Source organism: Gorilla gorilla, chromosome 11 (assembly GCF_029281585.2).
Source record: "Gorilla gorilla gorilla isolate KB3781 chromosome 11, NHGRI_mGorGor1-v2.1_pri, whole genome shotgun sequence".
Taxonomy (NCBI): domain Eukaryota; kingdom Metazoa; phylum Chordata; class Mammalia; order Primates; family Hominidae; genus Gorilla; species Gorilla gorilla.
Window position 1 is genome coordinate 35,309,285 of NC_073235.2, and position 22,585 is coordinate 35,331,869.

Below are 22,585 nucleotides of genomic sequence, written 5' to 3' on the forward strand. Positions count from 1 at the left end.
GGGTTGACTAGTCACCCAAAATAGTCATGTTTATATCTTCTGTCATTACCATACCTCATTTTAATATCCAAGGGGTTTATTAGGAAGTAATAACCAACTAAGCTTCCCAACTCCTCTGCACTGCAGACCAAGTGCTCAGGGGAATCCAACATGCAAATCACTCCCTGAAGAAGTAGGGCAATAAACAGCAGCAGAGCTGACATTTCAACAACGGCTCTGCATGCCATCTGTTTTAAAGAAATTATTTGTCTTTGCCAGCATGTCAAGAAGAGTAAGTTCACATAATTTGGGAACTACTAAGGCACATAAATTCTTGATTATTTACAATGACAGGATTATCTATAGACATCAAGTCTTTTTGGTAATGTCCAAAGAATGTTTTTAAAAAACAGGCCAGGGAAATATGAACTTTTTGTAGAGTCCAATATTGAGGCAAGATATTAGAGTGATTCAATCTTCAACTGAAGTTTCAGAAAATGATGTAAAGAAGAATTCTAGTTCAGAATCAGATTGGATAAGCTCATCAAATGGAAAGCCCATGTATTCTCCATTTTTATAGCCCTAGGGTTCAGCACAATGCCTGGAATGAAGTCAATGCCTGATAAATATTTAGTAACCGAAGTGAACTTGGTTTATGGCTGTGCCTTGAGGTTTGAGTACCAGAAAATGAAACTGACTCACTCCTACCTGTGGAGCATCTAGCATTTTTCCCATTAGCTCCTTCTTACTGGCTGGAACCTAACTATTGGGCAAAGCCCCAGGCCATGAGGACAATCTGGGAGGAAGAGGATGAAGGCACTGAATGGGTAGCAAGTTGAGGTGAGATACTGCATGTGCCTGGTGGTTGTGGTTTAGGCACCTGTAGTAAGAGGGGATCCCATGCTTGAGAGTTGGCTGGAGAAACAGAAGGCCATCTTAGGCCTTTCTCATCATGTGTGAGGCTCATGGCCAGGAACTTTTAAGACTAAGTTCATCCATCCTTAAGGCATTCTTTTCCTCAATATGAACCCTGTTACTAACTCATGGTGAATTACGGGCAAGACACAATGCTTTTTTATGCCATGTCTTCTGCATCATTCAGAAAGATGATATCTAGCTACCTTTACCTCAGACAACCCTTTTTAATAATAACTATAGGCCGGGCATGGTGGCTTATGCCTGTAATCCCAGCACTTTGGGAGGCCAAGGCGGGCGGATCACGAGGTCAAGAGTTCAAGACCAGCCTGACCAACATGGTGAAACCCGGTCTCAACTAAAAATACAAAAATTAGCTGGGCATGGTGGCGTGCGCCTGTAATCCCAGCTACTCAGGAGGCTAAGGCAGGAGAATCGCTTGAACCTGGGAGGTGGAGGGCGTGCAGTGAGCCGAGATCGTGCCGCTACACTCCAGCCTGGGTGACAGAGCGAGATTCTGTCTCAAAAAAAAAAAAAATGCTAAATGGCAAAAATAATAATAATAATAATAATAATAACAACTATAATAATAATGAAGATCGATGCTTGAGTTCCTGCTAGCACCTGGAATGGTATCAAACACTCAGATGCAAAAGCACATTTAATGCTCTCCGTAATGCTTTAACTATTAGTATTATTATCTCCATTTGGCAGATGAGGAATTGGGGCTCAAAGAGGTTCAGGAACTTGCTCAGTTCCTTGGCAAAGGGAGAACTGGAGGAGGCCTCTGTGACCATAGCACCCAGGCTGTGAGACTGTTGCAGGAATCAATGAAAACACACTCAAAGTGCAAAACTTGAGGCAAATACATGCTGGTAACATTACCAACAAGGTCTAAGTTCTGTCCAGAAATAGCTGGATAAGCTTTGCAAATTTTCTAGTGTACTTAGGTCCGATGACTGAAACATTGTCTTCCCACAGAGCCTTAGGAAATGGGAACTTGAAAAGGGCAGACATTATGAAGTTCAGGTAGTACACCTACCTCCCTCAAAAAGTCGCAGAAATTTGGGCCAGGGAAAAGCATTAGAGTGTATCTAGAATAACCTCTCTCTGTGGTTGAGGAGAGTTAGACACGCAGAGAGAGAGAGATGAAGCATTTTGACAGAATCCAAAACTATGCTTTTGATTCCTCCCTGCCCCACCACCAACATTCATTACCACATTACACTGTCTCTCCAACAGTTTTAAATCTCCTTAGAAAAACCTGACACAATTAAAACCCAGAAAATAAGTTCTTTTAAAAAAAAATTTAGGTTGTATAGGAAAGGGACTGATTTATTTAAACATGTTTTGAAGCAGAGTTATAGATAAATACTTTGAGACCAGGAAAACATTTTGACTGGGTCAATGGTGAGGGGAAATGACATCTTTGGAAATGCGACACATTCATTTGGAAGCAGGGCGGCCAATGCCCACTCCAAATATGTTCTAGTACACTTAGGATTCCTTCCAAATGGCCTCTGAAGGTAGAACTCAGGCCTGAGTTTTCAAATGGGCAGAAACTCACTTTAAAGTATATTTCCCCTCTGTTTGGGAGCTGACACAATGGAGTTACAGGCAGAGACTGTTTATCACCATGGCATGAAAGTCTCTCTTCAAATTCCTCCAGCTTTTATAATCAAACAATAACATCGCCAGAGTATAGGTTTTAGCTACATAAGAAACATATTGGAAATTGATTCAATGCTCCTGGCTTGGCTGTAACAATGTTTCATAACCTAGTAACCTCTCGGCTTGCTCTTCCCCCTTCCTGAAAAGCTTTCAGCTGCAAGAAGGTGGCAAAGCAAAGATAAAGAAAACATCATCCTTTTATCTGATCCTGTGCAAAATGAGTGGAGCAGACACTGTACCAGTGATAAGATGATTGCTAAATGACTCTTCTCACATTCTATCGATGGGCTGATGAAAGAAATTAAGACTGACATTGATAAGTTATTTTCCCAGAGACTACCGTTTTCAAAAAATGAGGATTTCTCTTTAGAAGCAGTAAGCCCTGGTTGCATGTCTATGACTCATTAAAAAGTACCCAGATCAGCTCTACCTTGTAACAGATTAACTGGAAACACACACAGTTTTCCTTTCCCTATATCCCATTTTCTTTTTCTCTGGCACATCCTCTTTGAATTCATTCAAGCCAAGAACACCCGGTTCTCAAGATCCCTTTCCTACCTACTTTTCTCAGTCACACATTTCATTAAACAACTCAATTTTCATCTCCACAATTTGCCACAGCCCTCACCCGATTTATCATTCTAGCATTTTACATCTCTCTCAAGCTAATGTATTTCTCAAACATGCCAGATTTAATGGACATATCATTGGGAATCCAGGTGAAACTGTGGATTAAAGAAACTGGTGACTAACAGGAATTCTTGATGTTGTTTTACAGGATGGCAGATAAGGAAACAGCTTGTTGAAATCCCCTTGGCTTGCTAAATGGCAAAACGGGCTGAAACTGTTTGGAACCAATATAGCTGACTAGAATCTGCACAGAATAGACTTGCTTGCTGGATGAGTGACCTTTTGACATCATAGCTGGAATTTCCACCATATGTTTCAGACCAACTCCCCCACATTTGCACATGTGACTCATGAAGAGGCATGAAGAGACAACTGCATACACCCTAGGGATTTTACAAACTTCCCCCTTTCCTCCACCAAATCACTTGCCAATCCTGAAATCCTCCTCCCAAAATTTCTCCCCTCAGTATGCTGCTTTTAGGCTGGCATGGGAGATAGATTTGAGTTAGCCTCCTGTCTCCTCATTCGGTTGCTTTGCAGTAAACCTTTCTCTGCAAGAGACTGGTGCTGTGATGTTGGGCTTTCCTTTGTGTGGGGGCAAATGAACCCTATTTGGTTTGGTCGCACTGGTGGAATGAGTGTGTGGATCATTTTCACGGATGCGGTTTTTCATTAAGTACCTGTGACTGAGTTCTTACAATAGGGACAGTGACTTCCAAGCTAGATTATAGGGTTTTTGTAAATCTACAAGTCATTTGTTGCCAGCCTTTTAAAAAAATAAATACATGAATCACCGCTGCTTTTCAGTCGCTGATTTTTTATTCCCTTCAGGCATAAGAAATGCTAGTTTTCACAGCACCTAAACCACAGACAGTTCAACCTATCTATAATGTCTAGTAAACTCGGAATCATCTGTGGGAGAACGGAAGACAAAAAGATGAGAATTCAAGGGTTGCCCACAACCTCTGTTTTTAGCTCCTCCTCTGACACCTGATACGCTTCAGAATGATAACCTGAAACTTTATAGTTGTGTTAGGGACATGTCCCTTTCTTTCCCTCTCTCTCTCCTCTTGGCATCTCTCTTGTGATGCCAAAGAGCTGCTCCAAAGGTAGACAGGAAGAGGTTTCGGATGGGGGATGAATGGCACAGATCAGAAGAGCAAACCAAAGGCAGGCTGATGTGGCCCATAGATGTGTTGTGTTTTGTTTCGGATGGTGTTTTTGTTTTTAACTTAAAAAAATTACAAAATATACTTCAAATACAAGAATGCATATTATCAAATTATTAAATTTAAATCATCAGCATAACCCACCCTAACAACTTTAACCATGTTTTTAAATTACTCATGTGCTCCTCTCTGATTACATCCTTCAATCACCACTACCCCTTGATAAAGTAACTATCTTGTTAATTTCATGTTATTCATTAATTTGCTGTTTGTTCCTTCTTACCATATTGTTTAGTTTTGCTCACTAAACAAATAGAATCATCCTGTAAGTGTTCTGCTACAATTGGCTTTTTTTTTTTTCCAATCAACATTGCTTTTCAAATGAATCTATCATGGTACATGCAGCTGAAGTTCATTAATTTTCACTGCTGTATAGTATTCCACAGTATAGGTATTTCAAAATCTGTCTGTCCTTTCTACTGTCAATGAACATCTGGGTTATTTTCTAATTTTTGCTATGATGACAATGTTACCACAATCACTGTGCTATGTATTTCCTGATATACTTGTTAAGGGTTTTTCTAGGGCCATGCCTTTCAAACTTTTTAGACTACTATCCACAGTAATATATTATTTTTTATATCATAAACCAGTACACCTTTGTATGTGTACCTATTTATAAATGTGACCAAAATGTCACAATATTTTTCCTTAATACTTGTATGACACTCCAATATTTTCATTGGGAAAAAGAAATAAAAACAAAACAAAAGCAAATGCCAAACTTAACTCCCAAATCGATTTCATGACTCACAGATGAGTACAGTTTAAAAAGTCTTTGTTTAAAATATATTTTTTTCTGTTATTAATACAGCTATACCAGGTTTCTTTTCTTTAAGATTGTGTGGTATTTATTTTTCTGTCCTTTTACTTTCAATTTTCCTGTGTTGATGTTTAGATTTATTATATCTAAACAGCTATATAGCTGCTTGATAATCTTTGCCTTTTAAGTAGAGATTTTAGTCTATGTACATTTATTACAAATCCTCTATGTTCAGATTTCTACCTTTTATTTTATGCTTTCTAGTTGTCCAGCTTTTCTATATTTTTCTTTTTTTTAATGTTTTCTTTTGGTTTGTGTTTCTCCTCCTTACTATTTAACTTTCCCCCTACTTTTTCTACTAGATGGGAAATTTTATATTTTATTTCTACCCTTAAATTTGTTAACCTAGCATTTTTCACATGCAAATATAACTTACCAAACTAATATATTAATCATTTTCCTTAACAATATAAGGACGTTACTTGCTTACTGCCTCTTCCCACTCATTTCCAGTTCTATTATTGCTCAGGACTTATTTCTCCTTTGACATATTTAGTAATGTACTTTCATTGTTATATAGAGAGTGTTTACCACTTTCTCTACTTAACAGTTCTCCTTGCATTTCAGATCTTCCTGAGATCATTCTTCTCCTGTCTGATGTAAACTCTCTAGAAGTTGGTTTAATGAGGATATACTGGTAGAAAATTTATTATTATTTTTTTCTAGCCTTGGAAAATGTCTTTGTTCTTGAAGCATAGTTTCACTGAGTATTCACTTCTAGGCCAATAATTATTTTGTCTCAGATACAAATTATATCTTCAAACACACTGAAGATATAATTCTAATGTTTTCTGGTTTTCATTGTTTTCAGAAAGAAGTTCACTGACATTTTAATTGTCAGTCCTTACTAGGTAATCTGTATTATATTCTATATTGGATAATTCTCAGTTCTGCAGTCTTTGCAGGACTCATTCTGTGTATTATTGTTTTTTTCTGACTCTCACTAATGAGTCATTTTTCCCCCTCATGGTTTCGTTGCTTTTCTATTGTGAGTTAATTTTACTTGGAACTTCATTTGTAAGTAAAGTTTAGAGTGAGTGCCTCGAGAGAGGATTTGAGAGGGGTTCTGCCAGATTCCAAGGAGTACTGTTAACCTGAGTCTGCATTGTTTTTTAACTTTTCATTATGGAAAATGTCAAATGTACTCAAACAGTGTAATATATTCTCATATACCTATTGCCCAAATCTTAGAAAATACTAACCTTCTGCCATTCTTATTACATCAGTTCCCTCTTTCAGTTTCTGCTCTGGAGTATTAGAAACACAACTGGGAGCCTTTTGTAATTTGAAGTTGGGGGATTTATGGGACACAGAAAGAGTGAATTAGGTCCCTGAGCCACATGAGTGCAAACTAATGATTCACAATCTTCAGAGGAAACATTTTCCTCCTCTTTTTTCCCCAGCTATTGTTAAGACAGCGTTAAGGCTGAGTCAGGAATTTATTCCCAAAATCTTCCTCTACAGGTCAGCTTTGAAGTTACTGCCCTTTGGAGTCCAGCTTTATGCCGGGGAGGGGCTTGTGAGTCTTTGATCTAACATTTCACCCTAGTCAGGCCCTTGGCTTTCATTATGTCAACAATTTAGCTCCTTAAAACCAGGTTCTGGGTAGGGTGAATGGTGGGGATTTGAGGAACATTAAAGAACATGGTTTTCAAAGTCTGAGGAGTTTCCCAGGATATGAGACTTCCGGTGTAGAAACCAAGAAAGTCCCAGCATACTGGGACCACTGGTCACCCTAGCTCCAGGCCACTAGAGACTAGCGCACGCCCCATGGGCAAATGCTGGCTAGGGCATTCTCTTGCTCCTATGGATTCCGGCTTTCTTGCTATTCCTAGCCTGTGATGAATTCTTTGCCTGCAGCTCAGCCATACATTTAAGAAAATACGTAGAATTTTATATTATATCCTATACTTTAGTAGATGTGGCATTCTGTGAGAGGATTTTGAAATTCTAATTTGGCATATTGCCAGATAAAAGAAAGTCCCTGAAGATTCATTCTTTTGAACTGAGCCCACATTTAAACATATATCATATGTCACATAAGAAATCTAGGATTTTGGCTTCTGGTGAAAAATGGGAAGACTTGCTACATAGGGCTATCATTCTTCTATGCTGACAACTGGAGCTGCTTCCCTAGAACAGGTCATGTTCTCTATATACCTCAAATCCCCATCACTCATGTAATGTATGCATGTGCATGTCAAGCCCAGCCTGCACCACTCATTGGCCTGGAAGCTTTTTTTGAGTTTGTAACTCCTGGCCAAACAATCTACAAAAGGGACCCTTGGACTCTGGTGCCTGAGAGGTGATCCAAGGAACATCTGGTCATCATTTAGAATTCTTGGGGGGTTATTTAACTTTATTTCACAGCTACAGAGTATAGTCTTGGTTTGGATGATGGTTCCACTCCATCCTCATCACGCTGCTGAGCAAGGCAGTAGCTTTGAGAACATCCATTTCCTCATCTTCAAATAGCGACCATCACACTTAACTTGCAGGGCTGATGTGAGGACAAAACAAGGCAACTTACATAAAACACCCAGGCCAGTGCCCAGCATATAGAAAGCTCTTAATAAGGAGTAGATAGTAATGTAATATACATGATTGTCTTACTTTATTCATAATTTTCTGTCACATTGGACAGCTTTCAGGTTTTTGCGCTGAGGCACACTGCTATCTGACTTTGTTTTGACCCTCATCTACTCCTTACTATGCCATAAGTTACAAACACAGGCTCATACTTACTTTAAGTGACTTAACTGCCTTTTGGGAAGTTGAAGGAACTGCACAAAATTGGGTCTCTGTATAGCTAGTTCAGTTTCCCCAACTTTGTACTTTAGAGCAATAGGCCTTGGAAATGGGTGGGGAAAGGGCAAAACTTACTTAATATGTCTCACTGTTGCCTGTTCAGTGGGGCCTTTCCTCTTCAGGTACCTGGGTTAATTCACGCCACCTCGTAGGGCTGCAGGTCTGCCTCTGGCCCTGGCAGCTCAGCTTCCCGATCTGTAGCACATTACGCTTCTCTTTCTTAAACGTCAAATCCTTCCTTCTTGCACTTCTCAGTTCCATGGCAAGAAAAGGTACCAGCCCCAGGGCTCATTCTTTTAGGGTCTGGGGGTACTAATCTGAGAAACACACGGCTGCTATCAGCCAGTGATGCTCACTGTGTGCCTTTCCAGAGATCATCTGTATCATAACAAACCACTGGGGACTTTCACTCAAAGGAATCGCCAGTGGGTGGGAAATTCAGACATATTCTGGTAGGCTGGTATGAGAGCTTTTTTTGGTAGGGAGTCCTTTGGCAATCCTTAAATATTCTTGGTTGTCTATCCTTTCATATGAATACATGATTCTATTTATCACAGCACACCATTGATCAGGGAAGAGTGTTTCATGAGGAGGAAGGTGACTGGTGCGTTTGGTTGGCTTAAAGATAAGTGAGAGAAAATGAAGAAGTATTTTACTGTAAAAGTCTAAATATGAGCATCATAGTGATCAAAAGTGACGTCTTAACACATAGGTCTTGTTTTGAAAATCTCCATAGTCTATATATTGTCTGTAGGGCTAAGTTCAAATATCTAAGCTTGGCTTTCAAGGTCTCTACCATCTGGTCCCATCCTACAAATCCAACTGTAACTGCATCTCCTCCTGTGCTCTAGCTAAACTGGTCTTTGCAGACTCCCCTACCCTCCAGTGTGCCAGGCGCCTTCCAATCTCTAGACCTTTGCTCATGTGGTTTCTCTTGACTTCAAGGACATCTTTCCTTTTCTGATGAGATTCTATCCCTTAGGACACTCTGCTGCACATCAGAATCACCTGCGGATCTTCAATAACTACAAATGCTGGGCTTCCATCCCCAGACACTGTCATTTAATTAATATGGGGTGTGATTTTGGTATCAGTATTTTTAGAGGCTTCCCAGGTGATTCTGATGTACTGAAAGTTTGGGAAACATTGGACTAAATGGCAAATGCTCTTAAACTTCACTGTATTACTCACTTGCACTTGCCTTTTTCCCACAGACAAAAGCCAATGCTCCCAGTTCCACTAAAGCGGGGCTCTGCACTCTGCTCTGTGCCATCAGATGTATATAGAACACACGTTTCTCTTATCAGTGATCACAATGCATTTGAATTATCTATTTGCTTCTCTGCATCCTTGCTAGACTGGAGTTCACAGAGGGCAGATACTATGTCTTATTCCTCTTTGTATGCCCTGAAGCTGATACAGGGCGTAGTTTGCAGACAATGCTCAATATAGGCTTGTGGAACTAAATAGAATTTAGCTCCCTGGTGCAATCTATAGGAGTAAACATTTTACAGGAGTGAAAAAAATATTTTACAGGAGTGAAAAAGCCATACTTTTAACACTGTAAGTCCATAATTCTCTCTCTAGTGAAAAAACAGAGGAAAGGAGTCATAGACTAGGATTCAGTATGCTCATAAATACAGAAACATCCACCAAAGCTTTATTTGGTGATTGTCCCTACTAGTGAGAAGAAAGCACTCACAAGGAGCAAGCTGACAGTAAAACCAGAGAACCAGCCAGGAGGGAATGAAAAACATGGAGGGTGATATGTAATTTTATAAGCACAGGGCTTGGGGTGTAGTAGGTAGTCAATGAATAAATATGAATATTATTATTTTCAGTCCTTGGTCAGAAGATATCACATGGTCCTGTTTTCATGGGCCTAACTTCATGACAAACAGAGTTTACATTTCAGGTTGCCTTTGCTGGTTGCAATCTCTCCCTTTTGAGTTTATCACTTATAGTTAGTTACAAGTGGGTGAACTCAAGTGCAGCCACAGTGGACATTTCCTTGCCCAAGCTACTAATCTACAGTACCTCTTAAATGTTATTTTGTATGTCTGAAAATGCAGAAGTAAAATTATCCTGGCAAGTATTACCACAGGATCTGAACCATACAAAATCACACCATCCTATTCCCCATCCAACCATACGCATGATTATCTAAGTAGTTTGGTGCCAGTCTGATAGTAGCCAATAAAACAGTATCTATCAAAGTTATTGAGAACATTTGCACTTCCCACCCACATTTTGTTTTGATTATCAATAGCTCTTCCTGCCTACAATTAAGCCTAAATGTGTTAGCACACTATTCAAAATGTGACATTCGACTTAAGCAGCCTTCCGCTCAAAAAGCTGTGACAATCTGGTCAACTTTGTAAGATATACTTTTATTTTAAATATGAATGCCATTTCTTCTACATTAAATTTCTAAACTTTCTTCAAATCTTCTTGGTGAGGAAATTGGTAATATTCTTGAAATGAGACAGATAATTATCAGGACTTTAATTGATTGGCAGCTACAGTACTAGAAGACCTAATGTCCTATTTAATTTTAGGGAAAAGGTAATTCTAGATGCATTGTATTCCACAAAATATTTATTTGAACATCTACGTAGTTTGTTGGTGACCAATTACGGATTTATTCATACATATGGTAGTGGCAACTTAATCCAAGTTCAACATCTTTTCTCAAAAAGTTACTCAAGGTTAACTGCACACAGAGCAGTGATCGTTCAAATTATGCAAAATAGGAACTATGCATAAATCACTGAAATCAATTACATCTTTTCTAACAACTCTTCGAATTTGTTTTCCTATGGATTTCTTTTTTTTCTTTTTTTTTTTTTTTTTTTTTGAGACGGAGTTTCGCTCTGTCCCTAGGCTGGAATGCAGTGAGTGGCACGATCTCGGCTTACTGCAATCTCTGCCTCCCAGGTTGAAGTGATTCTCCTGTCTCAGCCTCCCGAGTAGCTGTGACTACAGGCACGTGGCACCACATGCAGCTAATTTTTGTATTTTTGGTAGAGATGGGGTTTCATCATGTTGGCCAGGATGGTCTCCATCTTTTGACCTTGTAACCCGCCCGCCTCAGCCACCCAAAGTGCTGGGATTACAGGCATGAGCCACCGTGCCCGGCCTTTCCTATGCATTTCTTAAATGATAGTAAGAATTTTCATGTGTTCTTTTAGCACAGATCAACTGAAGTTAGAAGGAGATAACCTTGGTAGGGGGCTGGCTGCAGGCTGAGATGCTAGATGTCCCTAATACCCATTAACTCCTTCTTTCAGAGTTAAGAGAACCTCTATTTTTTGCTGGACATATGGCTACCTTCCTCACATAATGTTTCCTATCCTATGTGACCAAGCACTGGCCAATGGGATGTTAGCAGAAAGGATGGGGCAACTGCTAGGAAGTGTTCTTAAAACAATAAGCCATGTCCTTCATCATCCTCCTGCTTTTTGGAAAGTGGACATAAGGGGTGGTTTTTCAACAATCATCCTAGACCATGAGGTAACTTCGGGAATGAAAATCGTGAGGAATGTAGGCTGGGCACGGTGGCTCACGCCTGTAATCCCAGCACTTTGGGAGGCCAAAGCGGGTGGATCACGAGGTAAGGAGATCAAAACCATCCTAGCCAACACGGTGAAACCCCGTCTCTACTAAAAATATAAAAATTAGCTGGGCACGGTGGTGCGTGTCTGTAATCCCAGCTACTCGGGAGGCTGAGGCAGGAGAATTGCTTGAACCAGGGTGTTGGAGGTTGCAGTGAGCTGAGATCGCCTCACTGCCCTCCAGCCTGGCGAAACAGTGAGATTCTGTCTCAAATGAAAGTCAGCAAATAGAACAGCTACTTCACCCAGCAGAGGAGAGAATGCCTGGCCCAATACCAGAATGTTGATGGCTGTGGTTGTTTCTTTGGTCAGGAAAGAGGGGAAGATCTCAAAGGCTCTTGAATCAAGTGCTTCACTTCTATAAAGAACAAGACCCAAGATCTAGGTGCTTATCAAAATGAAAGGAACTCTGGGATCTACTTCATTGTATCAAAGCCCTAATAGAATATGTCTAACAGTAGTTATCCATATGTGGATCCAACCATCTGAATTCTCCAAACCACACTGATTTTTAAATCCACGACTGGATTTTTCTAACCGTTACTACCAGTAGAATAAGGTTCAGATGGGACTAGAAGAAACTCTAAAGTGCCATGGTTTAAATAAGAATAGAAATTTCTTGCTGTCACACATGAAAGCCCAGAGGGAGGTGGTCCAAGCTAATAGAGCAGTGCCAGGCTCTCCTGTCTTGTCCTTCTGCCTCATATGGTTTACATTCCTTATGATTTTCTCTTGAATGTGGTGTAGAGATTCCTTGATAATAACAACTGTACATCATATGACTATTTTATTCTTTCTGTCTCTACCTAACTGCAGATGGGCACATTACCACTGTGGATTAGACACTTTATGGTTGGATGATAAACGCTTATAAGAACAACGTCTGTGTTACCAGAATGGCCATTATACATGATGCTCCAAACCTCCTCTGTTTGGCTTAACATAGCTTTGTCTCAATTCCTAGCCTTAATGCAGGCTACTTTTCAAAAGTAGGCTTCCACCACAAAACAACTCTTTTTTCCCTGGCAATGATTCTTGTGCAGTTCACTGAAGTAGGCTTGATCCTGTCTTTTCTTCCGCAACCCAAATTTGCTCAAACCAGTACCAAGTGTCCCAAACTTATAGATCCCAAGAGTTCTTATTCTTCTTTTTTTCTTTTTTTTTTTTTCTTTTTTGAGACAGAGCTTTGCTCTTGTTGCCCAGGCTGGAGTGCAATGGTGCAATCTTGGCTCACCGCAACCTCTGCCTCCCAGATTCAAGTGACTCTCCTGCCTCAGCCTCCAGAGTACCTGGAATTACAGGCATGCACCACCACGCCTGGCTAATTTTGTATTTTTAGCAGAGATGGGGTTTCTCCCTGTTGGTCAGGTTGGTCTCGAACTCCTGACCTCAGGTTATCCACCCGCCTCGGCCTCCTAAAGTGCTGGGATTACAGGCGTGAGCCACCGTGCCTGGCCTGAGTTTTTCTTAACTATGAATAAAACTTTGCCTGAGTTCTTGTTACAATACAAATATGTGGCCGAAAAAGGCACCTGTATAATCTGTAACTACACAGATGTGAGTTGGTTTACCACATTAGCTAGCTAAAGTCTAGGAGAGGATAAGGAATAAAGAAATGAAACACCCTGGAAAAATGGAAATATACTGGTTTATGGTGTTAAGTTACTCAAAGGTATTTACTGAGCACCTATTGTCCCTCTGCATGATACATTAGCTGCAGACAGGAGAGCCCCCTCTGGGGAAGAATGGAGGAAGGACAATAGATTGGGATTGCAGGATGCTTTGGAGGCAGTATCAGTTTCTCAAGTAGGGAGAAGAGCACCTCACAGGCAACTTCTCAGAGCTATCCAAGGAAAGTTAGAGCATCAGGGTTAGACCATGTGCTCTGTCATGTTACAGTCTGGCAGTAGGAACACTTCTGGCTCCTGCAGAAGAGACTAGGAGTACACCCACACAATGGGGGAGGGTAATTAGATCTCACTGAACCAGGGGGCACTGTGGCCTATGCCCTTTATACTACTGGGAAGATCGTTCTTTTCAACTCTTTTAAGTTGGTGGTAAATAACTTGTATCTTTCACTTCATGAACACCTACCACACAATCCTAATAGGATTCAATTTTTGTGTGAATCCTATTGGGTTCTGCTTCAATAATATTCTTCCCCAAATTCCTCGAAGGACATTTTCTCCTCTTTATAAGATTTTACAAATCCCGTTTCCTCTTAGGGAATTAATTTTTATTATCACTGGCTGATGTTTCCAGTACAAGACAATGAATGGTATTTGAATTCCTACTAATTGTTAACTCTAGTAGACAATTAGTACAATACATAGGGTAAATGCATTATAGTTAGATAGCAGGAAAGAATAATTAGAAATACAGCATTTGTGATCATTGGTGTTAATACTTCTATTAGGCTAGGCTAGCCATTTGCTTTGTTTAGTCTGACATTTATGGGGGCAACTTTAAAGAAAAAAATGCAGTTGCTTTATTTTACTTAAGCATGAATCTTGAATTTCAATATAGAGCAGGTTTAGTTAATAATATCTTTTTTTTTTTTTTTTTTTGAGATGGAGTCTCGCTCTGTCACCCAGCCTGGAGTGCAGTGGCTTGATCTCGGCTCACCGCAAGCTCCGCCTCCCAGGTTCACGCCATTCTCCTGCCTCAGCCTACCGAGTAGCTGGGACTACAGGCACCTGCCACCACGCCCGGCTAATTTTTTGTATTTTTAGTAGAGACGGGGTTTCACTGTGTTAGCCAGGATGGTCTGGATCTCCTGACCTCATGATCTGCCTGCCTCAGCCTCCCAAAGTGCTGGGATTACAGGTGTGAGCCACCACACCTGGCCTTTTTTTTTTTTTTTTTTTTATGAGGCAGGGTCTTGCTCTGTCGCCTGGGCTGGAGTGCAGTGGTGTGATCATGGCTTACTGCACCCTGGACCTCCCAAGCTCAAGCAATTCTACTGCCTCAGCATCCCGAGTAGCTGGGACTATAGACACATGCCACCATGCCTGACTAATTTTTAAAAAATTGTTAATGGAGATGGGATCTCACTATGTTGCTCAGGCTGGTCTTGAACTCCTGGGTTCAAGCAATTCTGCTGCCTCAGCCACCCAAAGTGCTGGGATTACAGAGATCAGCCACTATGCCGGGCCAAGTTAACAATGTCTTCTCTGGTAATCAACTCATAACATTTTGATTAAACTAACATGATTACCCTTAACCACAGAAATGCAAACATTCAGATTCACAACTTTCTTGATTGTTCTCTGTCAAAGACATTAGTTAATATTGGTTAGAAGAACAACACATTTATATTTGCACAGTTGCTGTTATTGGAAACATATTATGGTTATAAAATATTGCAAGAATATGTGACAACACTTAGGTTAGACAACATGAAGAACAATGGTATTATCAGGGTGCAAAATATATATATTCTCAGCCATTCTTGTGGAATTAAGATAAACAGCCATTTGACTTTGTTGAGTCTCATTCAGTCTTAAAATGGAGGGACTTTTTAGAAGGTCTGTGGAGAACCTATTGACTGGCTAGCCTGGGAGACATGCTCAGTCCTCTTTTCCCAGCTACTTCATGCAATGGAGGCTGGAAAGCAACATGCTAACTTTCCCAGCATCCTTTGCAGCTAGGATTGGCTATATGATTCATTTCTCATCAATGTTCCATAAGATGTAGTCTATGGGGGAACTCTAGTGACGTTTTTAGCCTTCCTTATACTTTTGTCTTAAAGGTAAATGACTAGAGTGCTGGGAGTCAATTTGCAACCAGAGGCCACAAGCATGAGGACAAAAAGCTAGCATGGTAATCACGGCCAAGTTAATAGATACAATGAGCCAATATTGGCTCCTCTATTTGGCTTAACATAGCTTTGTCTCAATTCTTAGCCTTAATGCAGGCTACTTTTCAAAAGTAGGGTTCTACCACCAAACAACCTTTTTGCCCCTGCCAATGATTCTTGTGCAGTTCACTGAAGTAGGCTTGATCCTGTCCTTTCTTCTCCAACCCAAATTTGCTCAAGCCAGTATTGAGTGCCCCAAACTTATAGATCCCAATAGTTCTTCTTAACTATGGATAAAACTTTGCCTGAGTTCTTGTTACAATACAAATATGTGGCCGAAAAACGTACCTGTATATAAAGGGCTTTTGATGACATTGTTGATCTGCTACACATCTCTTTCATGTTTGCCTTCCTCCAGTCTTTTAATTCTATAAGATGATTTTATTAATAACTAATATAAATACAATATATAATATAGTATATATTGTATATATTATATATTATGAATTGTATATATATTATACTATATATAATAATATAGTATATAGTATATATATAATATATGGTATATATACTATATATAATAATATTATAACATAAATAATAACTTTATCATTTATGTAATGGCTTGTCAGGCTTTTTTGTTGTCATTTACTTGTGGCCAGCAGTAGCTTATTCATATGGTTCTCCACCACTTTGAAGAGATACATCTGCAATGATCTGAACACCAAGTCAATTATCTATCAAAAACATGGTTCAAATGTACTTCCATTAGAGTAATCTAATGCTGCACTATCCAGCAGAACACTGATGAGGGAAACATTCATAAAGAACACATATGTTTGTGTGATGAAGGAATATATGTGATCTATTTACGATATAGAACATACAGTCATGTACAACAAAATGAAGTGTTGGCCAACGACGAACTGAATACACAATGGTGATCCCTTAAGATTATAATGAAGCTGAAAAATTCCTATTGCCTAGTGACGTCGTAGTTAAACCATTGTAATGTCATAGCGTAACCTATTACTCACGTGTTGTGGTGATGCTGGCGTATAAAAAGCTATGTGCTTCCAGTCATAGAAAAATCTAGCACATATAATGATGTATAGTACAGAATATTTGATAATGATAATAAGCGACTATTACTAGTTTATGTATGTACTACTATACTATACTTTTTACTGTTATTTTAGACTGTACCCCTTCCATTTATTAAAAAAAAGTTAACAGCCTCAGGGAAATTCTTCAGGAGGTATCCAGAAGAAGACACTGTTATCACAGGAAATGACAGTCCTAGGTGTGTTATTGCTTCTGAAGATCTTCCAGTGGGAGAAGATGTGGAAGTGGAAGACAGTGATATTGATGATTCTGACCCTGCGGAGGCCTAGCTAATATGTGTGTTTGTGTCTTCGTTTTTAACAAAAAATTTAAAATGGGAAAAAAAATTTTTAATAGAAAAATCTTACAGAATAAGGATATAAAAATTATATTTTTGTGCAGCTGTACAATGTGTTTGTTTTAAGCTAAGTATTATCACAAAGTCAAAATGTTAAAAAATAATTGAAAAGTTTATAAAGTAAAAAAGTGACAGTAAGCTAAAGTTAATTTATTATTGAAGAAATTTTTTCCAATAAATTTAGTGTAGCCTAAGTATACAGTGTTTATGGTGTTCATGAATTCTACAGTAGTGCAAGGTGATGTCCTGGGCCCTCCATTCACTCACCACTCACTAACTGACCCACCCAGAGCAACCTCCAGTTCTATAAGTGCCCTATACAGGTATATTGTTGTTTATCTTTGATGCTAATTTTTTTTTTTTTTTTTTGAGACATAGTCTCACTCTGTCACCCAGGCTAGAGTGCATTGGCATGATCTCGGCTCACTGCAAGCTCCGCCTTATGGGTTCACACCATTCTCCTGCCTCAGCCTCCTGAGTAGCTGGGACTACAGGCACCCACCACCATGCCCGGCTAATTTTTTTTTTTTTTTTTTTTTTTGTATTTTTAGGAGAGACAGGGTTTCACCGTGTTAGCCAGAATGGTCTCAATCTCCTGACCTCGTGATCCACCTGCCTTGGCCTCCCAAAGTGCTGGGATTACAGGTGTGAGCCACTGCACCAGGCCGATACTCGTATTTTTTTTTAATCTTGCCTTTTCTATGTTTAGCTCTGGGTAGATAGACAAATACTTACCATTGTGTTTTAATTGCCTGCAATATTCAGTACAGTAACATGCTGTACAGGCTCGTAGCCTAGGACCAACAGGCTATATCATATAGCCTAGGTATGTAGTAGGCTATACCATCTAGGTTTGTGTAAGTACACTCTTTGATACTTGCACAACGTTGAAATTGCCGAATGACACATTTCTCAGGACATATTCCTGTCACCAAGCAACCCATGACTGTACAGAAGACAGGGCCACTGAAAATTCAAAATGTGGCTACTGTTATCGAGGAAGTAAATTTTTAATTTTATCTTGCTTCATTAATTTAAATTGAAACAGCCAACATGTGGCTGGTGGCTATGGCATCAAGCAGCACAGATACAAAGAACTGCTACCTACTAAAAAATATTTGAAGAGATTCCTGTAGTTCTCTTAGAAAAAATTCAGCTTGTAACTTTATATATATTATTTCACAGGCCCAAGAACACCTCGTTATAGAAAAATGATGACTCAGCAGGGCTTTGCACAATGTCATGTTTGAAGGCTGTTAAACAATATTTAACTCGAATATTAGCTAACTAGGCAGAACTGATACCAATTTAAGCATTTTACATTGACAACTATAATAAAGGATGTCCTTTTGGAATAATAATCTTATTCAGACTACACTCTTTCAGCTGTTTGTTAAGACTTTTGTGTTCCCAATTACGAATGAAAAGAATAATAATGGCATGCCAGTCTCATTAAGCCACGGGGGTACAACAACTCTCTCAGACAAACTATAAATTATCATTTGCACAAGACCGCTGAGTATGCTAGAAAATCAGCCACAAAGTGTGCCAACATGGAGCCGAGTAGTGGGAGACTGAGAGTAGGCAGCTAAAGATGCTCCCAGTGAAAGGAGAGGAGAAATGGATACTGATTATACTAGACACTGGGGATCTGTGGGGCCGTCACATACTGGAGCATGGTATTCAGTACTGTCTCCTACACCCAAATGTGACTTGCGGAAATGATTCCATGATGCCTCAGTGTCTTGTGTCAAGCTAAATAATCAGCACGCTCACATTCATGGCTATATTTAGAGCCTGAGGAACAACCACTTCTTCAAGTGTCCAGGGTGGCCTGGAGGAGCTGAAGGTGCCACTTCTTCTATCTCTTGACAAGGAATGTAGTCACAGGCAACTCCTCCATCACTGGTTACCTCCCAGCTGCTGTAAAGAGGTCAGCAAAGTTCCTGCGTGCTGGGAACTTGAGTTCCTTCAAGGTTATGCACAATTTTAAGACGTGGCTGACAAGCTGAACTTATTTCAGAGACAGGACTATCTATATTCTGAGTTTTAACAGAAATGATGTAAAAAGAGAGTTGAGAGTTTTGGCAAACCGTATTTTCTTATTCTATATTTGCTACTATGTGTAAAACATTCAATTTATGAAATATTTCATTTAAGAAAGCCACCACCTACTCTTCTAACCTCTAGGTGTTCTTGAGATAATTGTAGAAACTGGATTACTCAGTATCACTTTCATTTCATATTGACAAATACTTCTCAGCAGTTTGCTTTGCATTCTTTTGGAAATACCTGTTTTCCTCATAGGTGCTGCTTTGACCCACTTATTTTATGGTAACGTCCAATGTCTAAGGAGATAATGGCAACCATGTGTGAATAGTTAACACTCAGTCTTGATAGAGGGACATGGTCTCTAGGAATGTACCATATCTGGAAGAAGGATACATTTAGAATAAGTCTCCATAAAAGACATATGAATATGTGAATTTTTACCTATGATGTGGCTCTGAAATACAGAATCTGCAACTGCATCGTCTTCATCCTCTTGCAAGTTTTCATTTGCCTCTTTTACCTGCAGGAAGAAGAAAATGATGCAAGTTCTTATTTGTTTTATTAAAAAGATCCTTTTGCAATCCTCAGAGTAATGGTACATTCTATAACAAATATGTGGGCATAGGTGTGAGTGTTTGCATGTATATACATGTGTGAGTATGTATGTATACATATAACATATATTTTTTCGTTCCACTTTTCCGCACTCCATCATTTGGCTTTATTACAAGTTTTAATTATAAGAGCTTATTTTCAGACATATAACCTCATTTCTGAAGGAGAGAATTTACAGGGTATCTAATTCTATACAAAATTTTAGAGATAACAGCTTTGCTTGTTAATAATTAATGAAATCAGTAACACAGGGCTGTTAGGAAACGTTAAAGTCTAACGAGGTATAATTCCTCCAGAGTCAGTGACTTCCACTGCAAGTTATTTTAATAGGAATAAAAATATATACTTTAAATATACTTAGGTCTGCTGGCTCTTTCCTGGAATGTAACTTAAGAAGATAATTTTTTTTCATTCTTTCCATAATCTAAGGAGATGACAATGATGTATGTATGATCAGTTAACTAGAGCAGTGAGTCATTTATCTAGATTTTTTTTTTTTTTTGAGCCAAAAACATTCCCTCTTACATTTCAGTTGGAAGGCCCAGGCGCTTGATTGGGCAGCATCAGATGGAACTCAACACAGAATTTAATGAAGTCCCAGTATTTTACAGATGAGAATTCTGAGGTCTAGGAAGTCTCCTTAAAATTGGCACAAATGCAGTAAGTGGCAACACTGGCATGAAAGCCCAGGCCCCCTACTTCCCAATCCAGTAGCAGGAGAAGTAATAGCATCATCAGCGATACCAACCACAATAGAAACAGTGAACACTTACATACTGGGCAGGTGCTGTTTGCACGTAAGATCTCAAAATCCTTACAACAGTGCTATGAAGCAGGTGCTATGGTTAGCTTTATTTTAGAGATGAAGACCCATCCCAAAGCAATAGAGAAGGTAATTGTCAAAGTGGTGGCACTGGGATTTAAACGCAGCAAATCTGACTCCAGATTTGTGTTTACTGGGGGGACCTTTGGTATTCTCAAATTTTCCACTTGAACATGCCTGTGTAGACTTGGACTCAGTATCAAGACAACTTAGGGTTCTAGAGGTAATGGCGCGACATAGCTCTTTTAAAATACATTCCAGACAGCCATGTAGGCAGCCAATGATAATAACGTGCAATGCAATGGGTGTCCCGCTTAGGCACGTACATTAGAGGTTGTCAGTGGATTTGCTACAGGGCTTGAGTTGAATGCCAAGAAATTATTATTTTATACTCTCAATGTGAAAGTCGTATGGCTGAATACTGACCTTGAGCTGGATTTAGCTTTCTACTTTTTGCCTCCTATTTTTTGTACTTAACGGAATAAGACCAATTATTTACATTTTATGACTGCAGTTTCAATATTAGAATGTAATTGGTGCTTAATCTGTACCATGCTGATAGCCAGAGATGGCAAACTCAAGAGAGTATGTAAATGGCTAACTCAACACTGGCAAGGACAGATCGTTAAGGGTTCAGTATCAAGAGGCCATGCTTCATCACTTTCTTTCCCCTTCAGCTGTCTAATCTGTGGGCATTTCCCTGTTGGTTAGCAGCTCCACAGGAAGAAAGTCAGAGAATGAAAGAAAGCAGGAAAAAAGGGTTTCATTAACTGACCGTGTTCTAGCAGTATATATTTACAGATGGCAGGGAGGAAACACACTGTGAGTATGAGAAATACCAAAGTACTACTTATTTGCCTTCCAAGGTTCTCTTTGCTCAGGGATCTGTTTGTGACAAGGTGACCCAAAGGCCCCCAAACACCTCAGTTTCCATTAATAATCCACTGGGAGCCTTTTATCCGGTTTTATAGAACAACAAGGAAATCATACTTTCAGTTTCATATCAGCTCTTATGGCAATATGTCCCATATTTCTTGCACCTGTTAATGTAAAATAGTATTTCCTTTGGGTTTTTCTAAATTTATACATTTTAAACTCGCAGGGGTGCCCTCGAAACCTGTTGGACTGTGAGTAAATCATCATCTCTGCTGGCCTGTGAAATTCTAGATGAAAGAATCAAATAATTAGAACAAAGTTTTCATCTTACAGATAAAGAAAAAGGAGCTTCAGAGAGGGTTAATAATTTATTCAAAGTAATACAGAATTTCAGTTATAGAACAGGCACTCCTGATTCCTATTCATTGCTATAATTCAATTTTTCAGAGTGCCCTGTCCTGTTACAGCTATCCTTTCCAGATCTTCCAAAGAACTACTCCTTCTTAGTGTCTACCATTTAGATATGAAGGCAATATTCCAAGCATCCATAAACTATATTTTAAGAATAGTAAACATTTTTCTTGCGTGTGTGTGTGTATAATTCTCTGCTTCCCTTCCCTACTGTTCCCTACCCGTTCCATGCCCCTTCTCCACCTCCTTTCTCTAATTATCATATTTAAGAGAGAAAACAAAAGCTACTGCACAGTCCTACCTGTCAGCTCCTTGCCAGAGGCATTCCAGGGCTTTATGTGCTTAACCGCAAACGCTAAATGTGGCCTCTGGGGACTTATGAGAAGAACTGAGATGGTGAACAAGCCCCCTGGCTATTTCAGCTCTCCTGGGCTGGATGACCCATGAGGGGCAGATGACTCACTGGGGGAAATTGTGAACTTGATGGGAATGGATGAAGAAGCAGCAAGAAAATGGAAAGTGGCAGAGTGCTTTACAGTGACATACTTGTCAATTCTAATTATCCATACAAATAGATTTCAATGCAAAGTGGTGAGTAATTTAAAAAAATCCATTTGCCTATGGAAATGAGGGGCATAATTTATTTTGGCAGCAGATTCCCCTTGCTAATTATATTTTTCATAGGATGAAATTTAAATTAATTTTCATTCTTGATCCCATAGGAGCTGGATGTTGGTGGGAAGTTGTGGGAGTTTTCCCGGGAGTAAGAGGGCTGCCAGGTCAAGCATTTGCCAAAAATAGGCATAAGTGGGACAGTCTCCATGTGGGAAAGCACTGCAAAGAATGGGAGAGTGAACACAAAACCAAGAAGTCTG

At 39.5% G+C, this 22,585-nt stretch overlaps 1 protein-coding gene across 7 annotated transcripts in view; it reads right to left on the minus strand.

The window, feature by feature from the left end:
* The window catches only part of NCKAP5 (NCK associated protein 5), a 990,571-nt gene that overhangs the window by 83,358 nt on the left and 884,628 nt on the right, over positions 1-22,585 (minus strand). For all 7 annotated transcript variants that reach the window (XM_063694774.1, XM_063694773.1, XM_063694772.1 and 4 more), the window contains one exon: positions 19,427-19,505. In XM_063694774.1, the coding sequence (XP_063550844.1) occupies positions 19,427-19,505 (79 nt within the window). The remainder of the gene's footprint in view (positions 1-19,426; positions 19,506-22,585) is intronic.